The 17,624-nt window shown below is 44.4% G+C and overlaps 1 protein-coding gene across 1 annotated transcript in view; it reads right to left on the bottom strand.

The window, feature by feature from the left end:
• Nucleotides 1-17,624, bottom strand: part of COL27A1 (collagen type XXVII alpha 1 chain) — a 225,796-nt gene that overhangs the window by 160,835 nt on the left and 47,337 nt on the right. Inside the window, exons 6-10 of the mRNA XM_069943643.1 lie at nt 14,986-15,039; nt 14,199-14,252; nt 10,984-11,028; nt 10,166-10,219; nt 20-64 (exon numbers count right to left, since the gene is read on the bottom strand). Of these exons, the coding sequence (XP_069799744.1) occupies nt 20-64; nt 10,166-10,219; nt 10,984-11,028; nt 14,199-14,252; nt 14,986-15,039 (252 nt within the window). The remainder of the gene's footprint in view (nt 1-19; nt 65-10,165; nt 10,220-10,983; nt 11,029-14,198; nt 14,253-14,985; nt 15,040-17,624) is intronic.

The raw sequence follows: 17,624 nt of genomic DNA, 5'->3' as shown, positions 1-17,624 counted from the left end.
TGGGGGCGGTGACACTAACCCGACTTCCCTTTGGTCCTGGAGCTCCTATCGGTCCTGGTAATCCCTGGAGAAAAGATATAAAAAGAAAGAGGGAGAGATATTCAGAACTGTCACAAAGTACCGTGAGCAATCCAAATAAGTACCGGAAGGAGAGTCGCAGACCGTATATATAGAAAAAGTACAAGCGATCTATTACTGGGTGTCAGGAGATAATACTACGCCGAAGAGAATACATCACTATACAATGTGTCCACCCTTTCCTTCCTTTATAGAAGTAGAATGTCCAAGCTATCCCCAACAGAGTCAATGGATTATGAGATGGATAGGACGTAGTCTGCCCATCAGAGTCTATTACATGATTTATTAGACTTTGTACTGATGAACGTTCACAACGTCACCTTCACCATAACTAGTTTTGAGCGGACTTGCCGAACTGTTTGGGTTCAGCAACATTCTCCGAACCCTAATGATGGGCATTTGACTCCTGACAGCTGGAGAAGTTGGAGGAAGCAGTAGGGCTTCCAGGGTAACATGGATACAGCCTCTATCTATATCCATGTTTTCCAGGATTCCCTATGGCGGCATTCAACTTCTCCAGCTGCCGGGAGTCAAATGCCCATCATTAGGGTTCGGAGAATGTTGCTGAACCCAAACAGTCCACTAAACATTAGCCATAACCATCTGCCAAATAAGGGTCCCACATTGTCTTTTATGTAAGTCCCACCAACTCTGATAGAAGTTGTGTCGGATAGTGAGCTATGCTGTTTACATAGCTGTAAATTGTGTTTCAAACTTCTGACACTATTTGAGACATGCGGTACCTGCCAGAACATAGAAAATGCTATTCCCTGGTGCAAAGTGTCAAAGAGGCATTCCCAAGATCCTTAAGTGCTGAGCACTGTAACATCTCCTCGATCCCCCTTAATCCATATTTCTGCTTGAGCACTGAGGACTACTCCAAAATCTTGTACCAGCGAGATGGTCCTCAGTGCAGGAACATAATGACGGAAAGGGATGGGAGGGGGAGCAAGGAGGAGTTACAGACCTCTACACTTTACAACAGATTAAAGAAAAATGCTAAGTTATGAAAGCACAGATATGTGTCTCCTTGACTTAACAGTTTTATAACAGTGTCGGCAGTTTGGATGGTGAATTGCAGATGACAGAGTCCCTTTAAATAGTCGATTTGACTGCTTTTGCCTTCTTGACCAACTCCAGCTGCAGCCAGGCCAAAGGTGGCTGGGAAGGGGGTGCAATGTCAAGATGGTAATTCCAGAGGGGCACATCCAGCATAGATATAAGCACAGTATGCCCAATGTGTCTTTCTGTATGACCAAAAGGGAAAGTCACATATGTATATGGATACGTCCTGGATCTTGCAGGTGCTCACCGACATTAATGCACTCCTGGAAATCCAGTACAGTAGTCCTAGGGCCTCCACATTATTTTATGACCAGCTGCAGAACCTGAGGAGACCCCAACCATGGGATTGTTGTCACCACTCATTAATATGGGGAAAAGAGCTACCAGGAATGGGCCCTCTCCAGGGGTTTATAATGTATATAAAGTTAATTCTTATTTACTTACTTCACTTACTGTGAAGTCATATAGCAGACACAGACTCTTCTGTGCTTAAAGGGGTAGTTCACCAAAAATATTTTTCTTTCAAATCAACTAGTGCCAGAAAGTGCCAGACATTTGTAATTTACTTCTATTAAAACATCTCAAGTTTTCCAGTACTAAGAGAGTCTAGAGAGCAGGAGAGGTTTTCTATAAGGATTTGCTACTGCTCTGGGCAGATTCTGACATGGACAGAGGTGGCAGCAGAGAGCACTGTGTCACTGTGTTTAATAGATGCAAATTACAAAAAATGGTGAACTACCCCTTTAAATTGAACCTATCTTGGGCCAGGCTCACAGAAAGCAATGTCCGCTGCACATAATAGTCAATGGGGCACTAGTACAGGACTACTACAAATATGAAGCCTACTGATCTAAAATTATATATATAATATATATATATATATATATATATATATATATATATATATATATATATATATCTCAAATGTTACAAAAACAATAGAGCAGATGACGGAATTGGCCGTATTAGGATCTATACTGTATCACAATGCACCAAACTACACAGAAGAAAATCTGAACTATTCTGCTTTGGAGCCGATCCAGCAGGAGATACAATGTAATCTGGAGAGACACATAGATATCCTGTCTGCACTCGGCCCCATACGGACATCTGTTTTTATTTGATATAGAAATACAAATTGGCCGAATCGTGACCATCAAGCTGCACTATTGTACTCAATGGTCTTCTCCGCATTACTAGATCATATTTCATCCATAAAGTATCTACAGTAATAATATTCCCCAGATATTTTACATGGCAGACAACAATGTGCAGACATTTTAACACTCCTCCAACTTCTGCCTGCATATGTGTAGTTGTGAAACTGTGTGCATCAACCAGAAAGCTCAGGATGAACAGATGTGTGAGTGTCTAGCATAAGCGCTATGCAGCCTCTTTTACAGGATCCCATCTATGGAGTGGCACTGGCTACTATACTATCATCCCAAGCTTCATTTAAAGCTATATAGTAAAATATACCAGGCTGATGGAGGCCGAGAGAACCCTCTGTAGAGCTACTGTAGTGTAACCCCATAGACACACAGGAAGCTTTCCCTACACACTGTACCTGCTAAACTAGGATAAGGATGTGATGTGCCAAAACAATTTTATAAGGGCCAAAAGCCCAGATCACATCCAGTAAACCTACCACTAAGTAAAACGTAACTTTTAATAACTTTCAAATAGAAATAATAAGTATAAAGTTGTGCTCATTAAAATCACAGAGCTTCCATAACCTTCTACAGTGAATCAACCTATATCTGTATAGTCATAGTAGCTGCAGACTACTGACTACCTCGTAGTATAATACTATCTAACTGGGCTATGAAAGCAATGAATTTAAAATCAACCGCACAGCCCCTCAACTAGTTTCACCCACACATGGGCTTCATCAGGAGGAGGGCTTATGTGAGGGCGGCGCCCACTAAAGGGCCTTATTTATAGTACTCCCCATTGACATCATCAAGAAGCGACGTATCTATTCAATATAAACACTGCTATAGGACCTTTGTGATCATGTGGTCATCAATAGCCTATCAACTAATGCCATGTCAGACGCCGACTACATTACAGAACTACATTATTAGAAGAAAATAGGGATGAAATTAACGGATCCCCCTCCAAAATGATTAGATGCATAGGTACCTATGATGCTAATGCATCTAATATAATGTCTATTCTACGGAGACATTGGAAAGTTCTGTTGGGGGATCAGGACCTAAAAGGAGTGGTTACCCCCAGACCTAGTGTGACATATAGGAGAGGCCAAAATCTCCGGGATTTACTGGTTCACAGCCATCATCAGGCTGAAAGCAAGACTACGTGGTTGAAATCAAAAGTAATTGGGTCACATCCATGTGGTAGATGCCAATTTTGTAAGTTTGTCCCTACCACAAAAGATTTTACGAATCCCAATGATGCTAGGACGTACCAGATCCGGCAGTTCATAAACTGTAGGACTAAAGGGATTATTTATGTGGCACGATGTGATTGCCCGAAGATATATGTGGGGAAAACGATCCAGGAGTTTAGGAGGCGAATATGTAAACATGTTAGTACCATCAGAAATGCTGAGGATACCCCACTATCTAGGCATGTCCGTTGCTTTCATGGAGGGAGAGTGGAAGCAATTGAATTTGTAGGCATTGCCCAACCACAATTGGGACCTCGGAAGGGCTGCTTGGATAGGCTGTTGTTGATGGAAGAGGCTAGGTGGATACACCGTCTATCTAGCATGAGCCCAGTGGGGCTCAATGAAGGTTTTTCGTTTTCAGCTTTCTTATAAAAAATTTATTTTTTTATTAAGTTGTGAATGTACCCCCAATTATATGGACATCATTGAGCTGGATGTATCTAGGGATGCTATATGTCAGTTTAATTAGGACATAATGTCGGAATCGCACATTTATCTATATATTTGGTATATACTTTATTGTTTCGTATAATATAATATGTATGCTTCTAAAATAAAATATATAGACCTTCCTCTAATAGTACGTGTTACCTATATGTACCTACCTTGGATAGAGGGACCTGAGTGTTACTTACCTGGCACTCTACATATGTTATTAGTACTGTATATTTAGATTATTTTGTAATCACTGTTTTTACATTATTTATTAGTTATTAGTTGTATATTTATATTTATTAGTACTGTATATTTACTGTTATTAGTACTGTTATTAGTACTGTATATTTAGATTATTTTGTAATCACTGTTTTTACATTATTTATTTGGATTATGGCACCTCTAATCTGTATAGATTTTATATGAATGATCTACACTTTATTGTATGGGGTTGTTGTACATTTAGTAGTTTGATTTATTACAGATATTTAATATATTGAAGCTAAGAAGACTGGGTTGTCTAGGTTACATGTAAACAAGTTTCTAGAGTGTTAGAAGGGAGCACGTCACATTTGGGGGGCGGTCTTAGATGATGTATGCGATCACGTGATCGGATTAGGTACTGGTGATGATGTAGGTATCACATGATCGGATGTGTGCGATCACATGACCGCATTATGGCTGACTGTGATGATGCTGTTGGTCAGGTGACCTAGTCATGTGATCCGAGTCTGGAGTGGACCCGGAAGTGATGTGGACTAGGTTAGGACATCATGTGAGCGCCAGAGGGGCGTGACTACTTGTATAGGAAATGGACACACGGCGTCTGACATGGCATTAGTTGATAGGCTATTGATGACCACATGATCACAAAGGTCCTATAACAGTGTTTATATTGAATAGATACGTCGCTTCTTGATGATGTCAATGGGGAGTACTATAAATAAGGCCCTTTAGTGGGCGTCGCCCTCACATAAGCCCTCCTCCTGATGAAGCCCATGTGTGGGTGAAACTAGTTGAGGGGCTGTGCGGTTGATTTTAAATTCATTGCTTTCATAGCCCAGTTAGCAGTGGCGTAGCCACCGTGGTCGCGGGGGTCGCCGCCGCGACCGGGCCCGCCACAAGGGGGGCCCGCGGGGCCCCCCGATCAATCACTCTTGTGACCGCAAGCATTGTTTTGCTTGCGGTCACAAGAGTCGGGCTCCGTCTTCCCCCGGCTGCTGCGCGGCTGCCGGGGGTGTCGCGTCTTACCCCCGGCAGCGCGCGCATCCCAGAACTCCCTGCGCGCCTTGGGCCCTGACTTCCGGTTTCCGGCGCGCAGGGAGTTCTGGGATGCGCGCGCTGCCGGGGATAAGACGCGACACCCCCGGCAGCCGCGCAGCAGCCGGGGACAGACCAGGAGGAGTGAGGATCAACGTGGGAGCGCGATGTCAGGTGAGTTAAGTTTTGTTTTTTTTATCAGCCTGTACGGGTGGGGGGAAAGGAGGGGGCCATCTATGAGGGTGGGGGGGAAAGGAGGGGGCCATCTATGAGGGTGGGGGGAAAGGAGGGGGCCATCTATGAGGGTGGGGGGAAAGGAGGGGGCCATCTATGAGGGTGGGGGGAAAGGAGGGGGCCATCTATGAGGGTGGGGGGAAAGAGGGGGGCATCTATGAGGGTGGGGGGAAAGAGGGGGGCATCTATGAGGGTGGGGGCATCTATGAGGGTGGGGGGAAAGAGGGGGCCATCTATGAGGGTGGGGGGAAAGGAGGGGGCCATCTATGAGGGTGGGGGGAAAGGAGGGGGCCATCTATGAGGGTGGGGGGAAAGGAGGGGGGCATCTATGAGGGTGGGGGGAAAGGAGGGGGGCATCTATGAGGGTGGGGGGAAAGGAGGGGGCCATCTATGAGGGTGGGGGGAAAGAGGGGGCCATCTATGAGGGTGGGGGGGGGGGAAAGAGGGGGCCATCTATGAGGGTGGGGGGGAAGGAGGGGGGCATCTATGAGGGTGGGGGGGAAGGAGGGGGGCATCTATGAGGGTGGGGGGGAAGGAGGGGGGCATCTATGAGGGTGGGGGGGAAGGAGGGGGGCATCTGAGGGTGGGGGGAAGAGGGGGCCATTTATGAGGGTGGGGGGAAAGAGGGGGGCCATCTATGAGGGTGGGGGGAAGGAGGGGGCCATCTATGAGGGTGGGGGGAAGGAGGGGGCCATCTATGAGGGTGGGGGGAAGGAGAAGCAATCTATGAGGGTGGGTGGAAAGAGTTGCCATCTATGAGGGTGGGGGGAAAGAGGGGGGCCATCTATGAGGGTGGGGGGGGGAAGGGGACCATCTATAAGGGAGGGAGGAAGGGGACATCTATAAAGGGGGGGAAAGGGGACCATCTATAAGGGAGGGAGGAAGGGGACCATCTATAAAGGGGGGGAAAGGGGACCATCTATAAGGGAGGGGGGGAAGGGGACCATCTATAAGGGAGGGGGGGGGGAAGGGGACCATCTATAAGGGAGGGGGGGGGAAGGGGACCATCTATAAGGGAGGGGGGGGGGGAGGGGACCATCTATAAGGGAGGGGGGGGGAAGGGGACCATCTATAAGGGAGGGGGGGGGGAGAGGGGGCCATCCATAAGGGAGGGTGAGGAGAGAGGGGGCCATCTATAAGGGAGGGGGTAGAGGGGGCCATCTATAAGGGAGGGGGTAGAGGGGGCCATCTATAAGGGAGGGGGACATCTATTTGGGGGGGCAACATAGGGGGAGAGGGAATACACAGAGGGGGGCATATATTATTAGGAGGTCACAGAGTCAGGGCTACCCACTAAATGAGGGTGTAAAGGGGACAGTACAGATGTGCAGTGTGTAGAGAGATGGAGATGGTGTCAGAGTGTGGAGCCTAATATGTCTGTCTGGCAGATTCTGTGGATTCGTGGCTCGGAGAAGTTCTCATAACGGCCTAGGACGGATGGAGAAGATGATGAAAAGGAAAGAACTCCGATCAGAAAAGACGTCTCCTGTGAGTCACCTGATATAACTGCACTGTAATGTATATGGTGTATAGAGCCTGTGTAGAGCTGGGGCTACCTCTATATGACTGGATGAGGTGATTTAGTATACTGGATTTGGTCAGTAACAATATGGTGGTGATGGTAGTGGTTGTGGTGTGGCGGTAATGTTTCCTCCCTATATACTGGTATTACTGGTAATATTGGTCTCAGTATACAGGATTTGGTCGGTAACAGTATGGCGGTAATAGGTAATATCTGTCTTGGTGTGTGTGTATGTGTATATATATATATATATATATATATATATATATATATATATATATACAGTGGTACCTTGGTTTAAGAGTAACTTTGTTTAAGAGCGTTTTGGTTTAAGAGCTCACAGTTTTTCAAAATTGTGACTTGGTTTAAGAACATTGCTTTGGTTTAAGAACTTCCTGTATTGGGTGGGAGCGCGAGTGGAGAAGGGGCATGGCCTGCATAGCGGGGTCTACAGCACTGTACTCTAAACACCTTCCAAATCATAGCAGATCCCCTTCAGGCTGGGGCTTACATCAGGGGACAGGACTGTGGGGGGGGGGGGGGTAATCTCTCCATAGCTGTAACCCCTCTCTCCCCGGACAGAGAGTGCTGCATGTATGTGCCCACATCTGTACTGCTCATTCCTTCATGCTCCCTGCAGTCTCTGTCAGCCCTTGTGTTTCCCATCCTCTCCATTACTGTACAGTACAGAATAATAAATATATTTGGGGTGCGGAACCAATTGTCTGCATTTACATGATTTCTTATAGGAAAATTTGCTTTGGTTTAAGAGTGGATTTGGATTACAAGCACGGTCCTGGAACGAATTATGCTCATAATCCAAGGCACCACTGTGTGTGTATATATATATATATATATATATATATATATATATATATATATACACACAACAATAGCATCACTTGGTCGTGAAAGGAGGGGGGGGGGGCCCAAGTTGGCCTCTCGCACCAGGGCCCAGGAGACATTAGCTACGCCCCTGCCAGTTAGATAGTATTATACTACGAGGTAGTCAGTAGTCTGCAGCTACTATGACTATACAGATATAGGTTGATTCACTGTAGAAGGTTATGGAAGCTCTGTGATTTTAATGAGCACAACTTTATACTTATTATTTCTATTTGAAAGTTATTAAAAGTTACGTTTTACTTAGTGGTAGGTTTACTGGATGTGATCTGGGCTTTTGGCCCTTATAAAATTGTTTTGGTATTTGAACCATCCAGATTACCTACCTTTAGGGCACTTTATTTTTGGTTTGAAGGATGTGATGTGGACACAGCCTAATACATGCAAGCACCAGATGTATGTGCTAGTAATGCTGGATGTCAATCCCATAATATGGTAGATAAATCCCGGCACTCACAAATAGGATTAAGCTTCTTTTAATAAAGTGATTCAAGCAGGTGCATGAAAGAGGACACGTTTCGGCCGATGGCCTCCAATCCCATAATATGGGTACCGATAGAAATCTGCATTGTGTTTATGTGAATGCAGCAATAGACTTCATGGGAAGAGGTATGAGACCTTGTCCAGCGGAGTCCCCACATAGCAACCAATCAGATTCCAGCTTTCATTTTTTAAAAAGGCCTTTGGAAAATGATATCTTAAATCTGATTAGTTGCCATGACTAACCTAGGCTTCACGTACATTGACACCCTACCTTTATAGCCATATTTAAAGGGGTTGTCAAGACTCAAGAAAAAATGGCAGGTTTCTTCCAAAAACAGAGCTGCACCTATCTCAGGTTGTGGTTGTGTGCTCAGTCCCTTCACTTCATCACAACAAGACCTCAATACAATACGCAACCTGTGGACGGGGGGGCCTTGTTTCAGTAAGAATGCAGCCACATTTCAACAATCCATCATAACCCACATAAAATCACACTGCACTGAAGCGGTTACACGGAGGGGACTCTCACTTTAAACTTTTACTTAAAATCAACAACAATTTTGCTATTGTGTAGGCTGGACTCACACTAGTGACTACTGGACTCACACTAGTGACTACTGGACTCACACTAGTGACTACTGGACTCACACTAATGATTGCTGGACACAGACTAATAATTGCAGGACACACACTAGTGACTACTGGACTCACACTAGTGACTACTGGACTCACACTAGTGACTACTGGACTCACACTAATGATTGCTGGACACAGACTAATAATTGCAGGACACACACTAGTGACTACTGGACTCACACTAGTGACTACTGGACTCACACTAGTGACTACTGGACACACACTAGTGACTACTGGACACACACTAGTGACTACTGGACACACACTAGTGACTACTGGACACACACTAGTGACTACTGGACTCACACTAGTGACTACTGGACTCACACTAGTGACTACTAGGCTCACACTAGTGACTACTAGGCTCACACTAGTGACTTCTTGGCTCAAATTAGTGACTAGTGGACTGACACTAGTGACTACTGGACTCTACACTAGGGATTGCTGGACACACACTAGTGACTATACTACTAGACTCACACTAGTACTATTGGACTCACAATAGTGACTACTGGACGCACACTAGTGATTGCTGGGCTCACACTAGTGACTACACTACTGGACGCACACTAGTGATTGCTGGGCTCACACTAGTGACTACACTACTGGACGCACACTAGTGATTGCTGGGCTCACATTAGTGACTACACTACTGGACTCACACTAGTGACTACTGGACTCAAGCTAGGCATTGTCCCTAAAAATGGTGATAAAAATGCCTAAATCAGCCAAGGCCATTTTTGTCTTAAAAACACTCCGTATTTGAATAAAAATACTAGAATCAAATGATAAAAGAATTTTAAAAAATTTAATAAAAAAAAAAAAAAACCCTAGGTGATAAAATGCCAGAGAAAAACGTCTATAGTAATTTACACTATAAAAAGAAAAATCTCGAGAAAAACACCAAAAAGGTTTCTGGAGAAGATAAAATAGGGATCATGGTGCCTTCATGGTGCACTGGAGTGGCAGATAACAGAGAGCAGCAGACTGCATTTGTTAATCTAATGCCCCAGATTCATAGTGTATATTAGATTCTCTCCGTAAATGGGTCCCTATCCAGAAGTGGCTGTCCAGGTAACTATGACCCAGTACCCTGCAGAGATAACCTGCTCACAGCATGGTAAGATTTACTGCACCTGCCTGCCAGGATAACCTTTGGCCCCTGGACTTCCTTCTGGTCCACGTTCTCCCTGTAAGAGAAATGAAAGGCGATTTCATGAATTCTCATTGATGATTAAAATGACCCTTTAACCCTTCGCAGGTCCTAAAATCAGCTATCCTTACCCTCTAACCAAACACTGAAATGAGATGAGTTTCTTTAAGGTGTCAGCTAAATCTTTATCTATAACACATGGAACGGTTTGGGGCCTTCGCTCTCTGCCAAGATGCTTTAAAGAGTCAATGGCCTCTCTTGAAACAACCCTACTATTCATTTCCATCCCTGCGCAGCCGAACTTATCCAAACATGAAGGAAGGGGGGGGGGGGGGGGGGAGCGTGGGGAACAAGAGGGTTACAGTGTGCGCAAGAAGCCTGTCACTGGCCAGGGGGGTAAGGGTTAATGGACGGATTAGGCATAACACTGAGCGCTGGCGATTTCCACTAACGTCAAGTTAGAAAACACACGTTTATTCTATATAATTCTGTAAAGTATTCCTGGCTGTCATTTTCAGAGCACTCCAGAGACTGGAGAGATGGATTCCTGTGAGGGAAGCAGCGGCTCTAAGACTGCGGCCCCTCATAGTAAAAGATCCTTACGAGACGGGATTAGGAAGCACACTGTACAATACAAGAAAGCCACTTCTACATGACCTGGGCGAGGTATACTAGGAAAATGACATGATCCCCGAGCCTGCAAAGTCTCTATAAAACCTCGTATCCATCCATAGTAACCTATACTATATAGCTTACTATTTGCTGCATTGTGTTATTTACTACAGGGGGCGCTCTCCTTACCGGTTCACCAGGATGTCCTTGGGGTCCGGGATAACCCTTCTGTCCCTAGAAGGAAGCAACGTCACATAAGGAGTCAATGAGGATTCATGAAAAGTTATAAAGTCTACAGGGAAAAACTTTTCTCCGTAACAAGGAAATAAATATGCAAGTTCAGCGTTCTTGACTGACATGGCACCTTGGGTGTTGTAGTGTCTGCTACCACAACCTTACATCGATATTGTGAGATTTAGACACACAAACACTAAATCATTTTCATCTGATAGCCGATATGATTCCTGACATTTCTGTAAATCACTTCATTTACCAAAAATGACTTCTCTCCACCAGAAAAACAGCTATAAGGTCCTGACCACTAGGTGTCTCCCTTTCCTGTAATCTGCTGTTCACTGCCTATTGCTAGGGGACATCTGTCTCAAGTAACAGCCTCAGATTAACAAGAGGAAGTGAGGTTGGGCATACCATGTGTCCTGTGCAGGAGAGTGAGAGAAAGTGAAAGCCTGTGGACGCCTGGGCTGTGTACCTGCAAGCTATAAACCTCCAGACAATCTGCACTCTGCATACTTTTTATATTTCTGCTCACATAGCATCATGCAAACCTAATGCATCTATAACTCCTTCTCCCACCATATACCATCTATAGCAATATACTGTATAAATCATCAAGTTTGGTGCACTTTTACCAGCACTATGTTACGGCACAGCAAAGAGGAGTATGTGATGGCTTGTGATTATCTATGTAGGTAATGGAGAAAGTCTTATGTGGGTACTACTGGCAAACAGCCCGGCTGTGGTCATGCCTCCTAAGATGGAGAGAATGAGACATAGCTCAATATTCATAGTCCCAGCACTGACATGACCCTGTGCAGCCATACAGCACCATATTCTCCTTCTTTAAGCTAGCACTATGTGGCGAAATTTTGCTTTGCATATAGTCATATAGGCATATAGTCCTGGACCCTCTGGCGATCAGCTGATCAGAGTGAACCCGACAACTGAAACCTGAGATTGTTGGGGAGGGCTGAATATATGGCAACTTGTTTTTGAGCTGCCTAGTAAGAAGTAGTTGATACAGGGATGTAGCGTCTGCTCCGGCCAAGTCGGTAAATGCTTAGAATTTTTCAAATATATATGAAGCTATGTTAGAAACTCAACATCAGTATAGGAACAATACCGCTAAAAGGGAGGACAACTGCCATACTGTGACGCATGAGAAGGATATTCCATTGCAGTAGAAAGACTGGTATAGATAAGGAGAAGCAGAAGTAGACACTGATAAGCAGAACGCCTATGTCTGACCACACAGAAGGCTTCCCAGGAACACGTACAGAGCATATACATCCATAGCAGACGTCATCCCCTCCACAAGAGCCGGCCGCTGGGCTCATCTACAGCCCATTACACCTGACCTGGACCGTCCTAGTGTACTCGCCCCTCTCTGCCAGCTCCACTTCTACCAGGATTTCCAACACATTTATTATAAGGAAATGGTTTCCCCCTACGAGCTCCTATATGAAATCTTGTATGGATTTCTTTCTTGCATGACATAAACTTCCATATAAAATACTATTAGAAGTCACCATGTGTTCACTATGTTCTGCTGCTCCGGCCAAAAACAGCATCCCCAATGAGTAAAAAATTCCCTCCCGTCTGTCAGCCAAAGAACAATCTATATGTAATAAATACACAGGATGACAGGGTCTTCTTTTACCCAAATAACACAGATATACAGGGGATTATGGGAAAACTGACACTCAATACATGTACTGGAGATGCCGGGTACAGAAACCAGCCAGTGGTGAGAGGCAACGAAAGCTGAAAGTCGTCTCGACCTTTGATTATATGAGAATTTACAGGAATGGGACTAAGTACACTGCAAGCCAGGTAGTGAAGTGCACAGCCACATGCTTCTCCTGGCTTGTTCTAATCATGAAAGGGGGTTCGGAACACTTAGGAATGCCACAGACTGGGGAACACTGTCATATACAAACCGTACCTAGCACAGAACATATCTGCAGAGAGGTTGGGTAGCTTTCTAGTCTGACACTGCAAACATCTATGGCTAAAGTTATCATCGCTGCTATATGCTAAGCAAGTTGTCATTGTAAATTGAGAGTCTTGATCGTACCAAACTAATATAATCCATCCTTACCTCCCACTAGTAATGACATGGATATGATGCTCTAATGTGAAGGCAGACTGAACTAGAATAGGTGTCTCACTGTAGGCAAGAACCTTATATAAATGTCTGTTATGTAGGGCAGAGGTGTGATCAGTAACTATAGCTTTGGTGAATTGTCTAATGTGAGTATTGGAAAGCTGGAAAAGCCTGTTCAGCTGTTATGAGACAAGCTCCTCCCCTGAGGAAATAAAGCACAGGTGGGCTAAACACTGGGGGCAGCGTATCTACAGGACCAAAACGATCAGGCAGTTGGAATTCAATATGCTCAATCCTATCTGTCAGGAAATACTCAGGATGCCCCCACCAAACACATTAGAGGGTTGGCCATCCCGACAGCTTTTCTTTAATGTGAGATGAAAGATTAAGATGTATTCAATTAGCCAATGCAACCAACACGGTCTAATTTAAAAACTGGACGATCAGACTTCAAACGCACCAGATTTATCACAGTAGCTCATACGGACTGATGAATCTGGCACATCTGTAGACTGTATAGTTTAAGTCTACATTCACACACGTCCTGTATTTGCAGATCTGCAATTATGTACAAATGTAGGGCCAAATGATTCCAATTGGGATGTTCCCACTGTCCATATATTTACAGATCCGCAATCTGCAAAAATTACTGACAAGCTCTAGTAAGTATTGTAATTGTGGCACAGACTGTCCCATAGGAGTCAATGGAAGCACACATATAGATGAAAAATCTGCAATAACCGCAAATCTGTAAAAAAAAAACATGGATGAGTAATAATTTTAAACCATTCCCATTCATTTAACTATCATCTTCCCCTGCTTTGCTGATCCACAATAATGCGGATTGCAGATACAATACGAACGCTTTATACATTCCTTTTTTTGCGGATTGCGGACAATTGCAGACATCATATATGGTCCTGAAAATGTAGCCTACTTCTGGTGTTTCTGAAGCCAAATTTTGGCCAAAACATAGTGAACCTGGGCGACCATACATACAGCACACATACAGAATCTCGAAGATCATATCATTGTCATTTACAGAGAAAAACCAACTTACTTTCCGACCCAGGGGCCCAGGAACACCCGTCAGACCGGCCAATCCAGGGTCTCCCTAAGAGAAGGAAAACAATAAGTACATAAATGAGAGGAAATGAGGCGAGTGCTGGGCAGAGCGAGTGGCTGTGATCCTGGTAAAGATATGTTAGTTATTAATGACAGCCTTCTTGTGTAATACATGATGGGACTGGGACTAATACAGAAGAGATTTACACATCCCACAGGAAGCTGGTGGCAGAACATTGCCATTGTCTAAGGCGCAAAACACATGTCTCACTCCTATTATTTATTCCGAGAAGGAATTTGGCAAATGAAATAAATGAGCCGTAACTCGGGAGAATGCAAAAGAGAATAATATGTCATTTCATAGAAATTAGGAGATATCAAGCTGAAGGAGGACGCGGGACTATACTCTGCATGGCGCTGGACCATTCCGCCTGTAAAACTGCAGAAACAATGCAGCTCGCCATACTATACTGGGGTCTACACGGAACAAAAATATACAATAAGTAATGGCAACTGGTCCGGATCCAGTCTGTGGAAAGACTACAGTCTGTATTGCAGCAGTTTGTAGTCTCCTGATAATCTGAAATGGCATTATTGGAATGGTCCAATTTCTAATATGTGTGTATATATATATATATATATATATATATATATATATATATATATATATATATATAATAAAAGGCAACGTATTCTTGGCATCAGCAGGACATGGCATCACTTCCTATGAGTGCTTGCCAAGGTTCTGATTACAGAGAAGAGAGATAACTTGATAAGAATACCTTTAATCCATTCATGGCTTTTCCTGGCGAGAGGCCAGGATCACCCTTCTGACCCTGGGGAAAAAAAGAATAAATAGACGCTGAACAAAAATAGAAAGAAAAAGGGATTTCTGTATTGGAATGACGTCACGTCATCCACTCTCTAGCTCTATGATCACACACACTCTTCAATATATTTATACTGCACCCAAGCCTTAGAGCAGGAGGGGGGCAAACTCTTGGCCCTCCAGCTGTTACAAAACTACAATTCCCATCATGCCTGGAGCCTGGATTAGCAAAACTTTTAATCATATTCTGTTTATAGGTAATACAATCGTTGACAAAGATCACAGGTATCATTTTTTTTTTTTTTACATTTTTCATGGTTAAAAGGGTCCTTTTGTATTGAAGGGGTTATCCAAGGATTAAAAAATAACACACAAAAAAACTGCTAGTTTCAGACAAAACAGCACCACCTCTGCCATAAGGTCGTGTGTAGTATTACAAATCAGCTCCATCCACTTCAATACAACTGAGCTGCAAAACCACACCAAAACTGAGGACCAGAGTGATGCTGTTTCTGGAAGAAAGTGGCCATATTTTTAAAAGCCCTGGATAACTCCTTTAAGGTCCCCATATACCTTATACTTTTGTTGACCATACCTGGGGTATAAGGTGTACGGGGCTTTCCCTAATGACCATCTATATGGCAGTGATGGAAAATATCCGCCCAATCCCTTTGTTCTGGGAAGGATAAGCCGCAGCCAGAGAGATTTTACACCCTCCCTCCCCATAAAGAACACAGGAATGCTGTGAATTGGGAGTACTGGCAAGAGATCAGTTATTTAGCCATCAGTTATTTACAGTCCACAGCTCCAGACCCCCATGACCACCATATATATTTATTAGGGCAAGGAGATAGATGGCACCTTTCATAATAACCTCATAATACTGTTCATATAGACTGGTCGGCCTGTGCAGCCATCATAGCTCTACATATACAGTTCCCCCACTAATCCACAGCTTTCTGCATACTCTTCTTGTGTGACTGCTGATGAGTAAGATATACTGGATGTACTGTGAATACTGACACAGACGCCCAGCATCACATCTGTTCACTAAATCTGACTCCAGAGATTCATGGGAACAGAAAAATTGGTCGATTTTCTCTTTATATTAGAGGGTTGACGGCCAGACCCTGGTGGTGGTTGCCCCTTCCTTGCTGGCTGCCATGCACCGGCACGGTGGTAGGTCTGTAACACATCCGAATGATAACCCAAGCTGTTGTGGGCTTGGAGGGCTCCACTTTCAGCAGGTACGTGCCTATAATCTTTCCAGCTTCCCATAAATTCTCCCGAGCTCGGTAATTAGCTTTTCTTGGATGTGTGTGAGCGGAGGGAGGCCGGCGGGTGATCTGACACAGATGCGCTCTATCTGTGAATGAATGTCAGTGGGCGCTGCCAAGCTCCGACGGGTAATCTCCTTGACGGCTGTTGATATCGTAGCACGGCTGGCTGGCACCTTCCCAATACTTTAAAACCCCAATCCTCCTGTTTGCTTACTTTTAACCCTGCTCTATTTAGTTTACAAGCACTACAGCACGCTGATTTTGGTACACTGTTCTTTCATTATTTTAGTCACTGACTTGAGGAACCCTCTTAAAGGTATATTACACATTAAGTCAGTTTTACAGTATTTTGTAGCCTTTGGTGTCTGATACCAAAGCTGATTTTATTCTGTTACTATATGCTCCCCTGCTGCCAGGATATAGGGATTTTTTTTATTTAGTTTACTATGTGCACTTTTTTTTCTGAATAGTCAGAATAGGGTGTGGCCATCACTTCGAAAAGAGGTGTGAATGCGAGGCTAAAGGGGTGTTATGAGAGCAAGAACCAGACTAGGGGTGCAAATATGGGGCTATAGGGACTCAGGACAAGCTCAGGTGTGTTAATATAAGGCTGAGGGGGAGTGAGTTAGGCTCAGGGGGTATGAATATGAGGCTGTGGGGCATGAATTAGGCTCAGGGGAGCTGTGAACATGAGGCTATGGGGATGTGAATAAGGTTCAGGGGGTGTGACTATGGCTCTGGGGTGAAGACTGAGGGGGTGTGAATCAGGCTCGCGGGTGAATATGAGACTGAGGGGGTGTGAATCAGGCTTCCGGGTTAATATGTGACTAAGGAGGTGTGAATCAGGCTCCCAGGTGAATATAAGACTGAGGGGGTGCAAATCAAGCTAAGGGAAGTGTGGATATAAGGTTAAGGAGCTTGAATATGACTCAATATGGTGTAAATATAGGGATGAGGGAGCATGAATCAGACCCGGGGATGTAAATATAAGAGGGAACGGGCATGAATAAGACTTCAAGTGTATGGATAGAACACTGAGGTGGTATGAATCAAGCTCTCCCCCCTGGGCCCAGCATTCACAGCCCCTATTGATATCAATCTATAGGACAAAAGTACAAAAAGGAAACCAAACAGTAAAAGGAATGGAGGGGCACTTTGTAACCATAACACAAACAAATGGACAAGAAGCCATCAATCCTACATATCACGTTGGCCGTTTGTGCTATAGGCCAGTTTACGATTCCTTTCATCCTTATGGACTCATTTCCTTGTGGCAATAGTGACTCGGTTATCAGTACATGAAATGACTGAG

The sequence above is a fragment of the Dendropsophus ebraccatus genome, chromosome 10, assembly GCF_027789765.1.
Source record: "Dendropsophus ebraccatus isolate aDenEbr1 chromosome 10, aDenEbr1.pat, whole genome shotgun sequence".
NCBI classification, from domain to species: Eukaryota; Metazoa; Chordata; class Amphibia; order Anura; family Hylidae; genus Dendropsophus; species Dendropsophus ebraccatus.
This window is presented reverse-complemented; position numbering and strand designations above follow the sequence as displayed.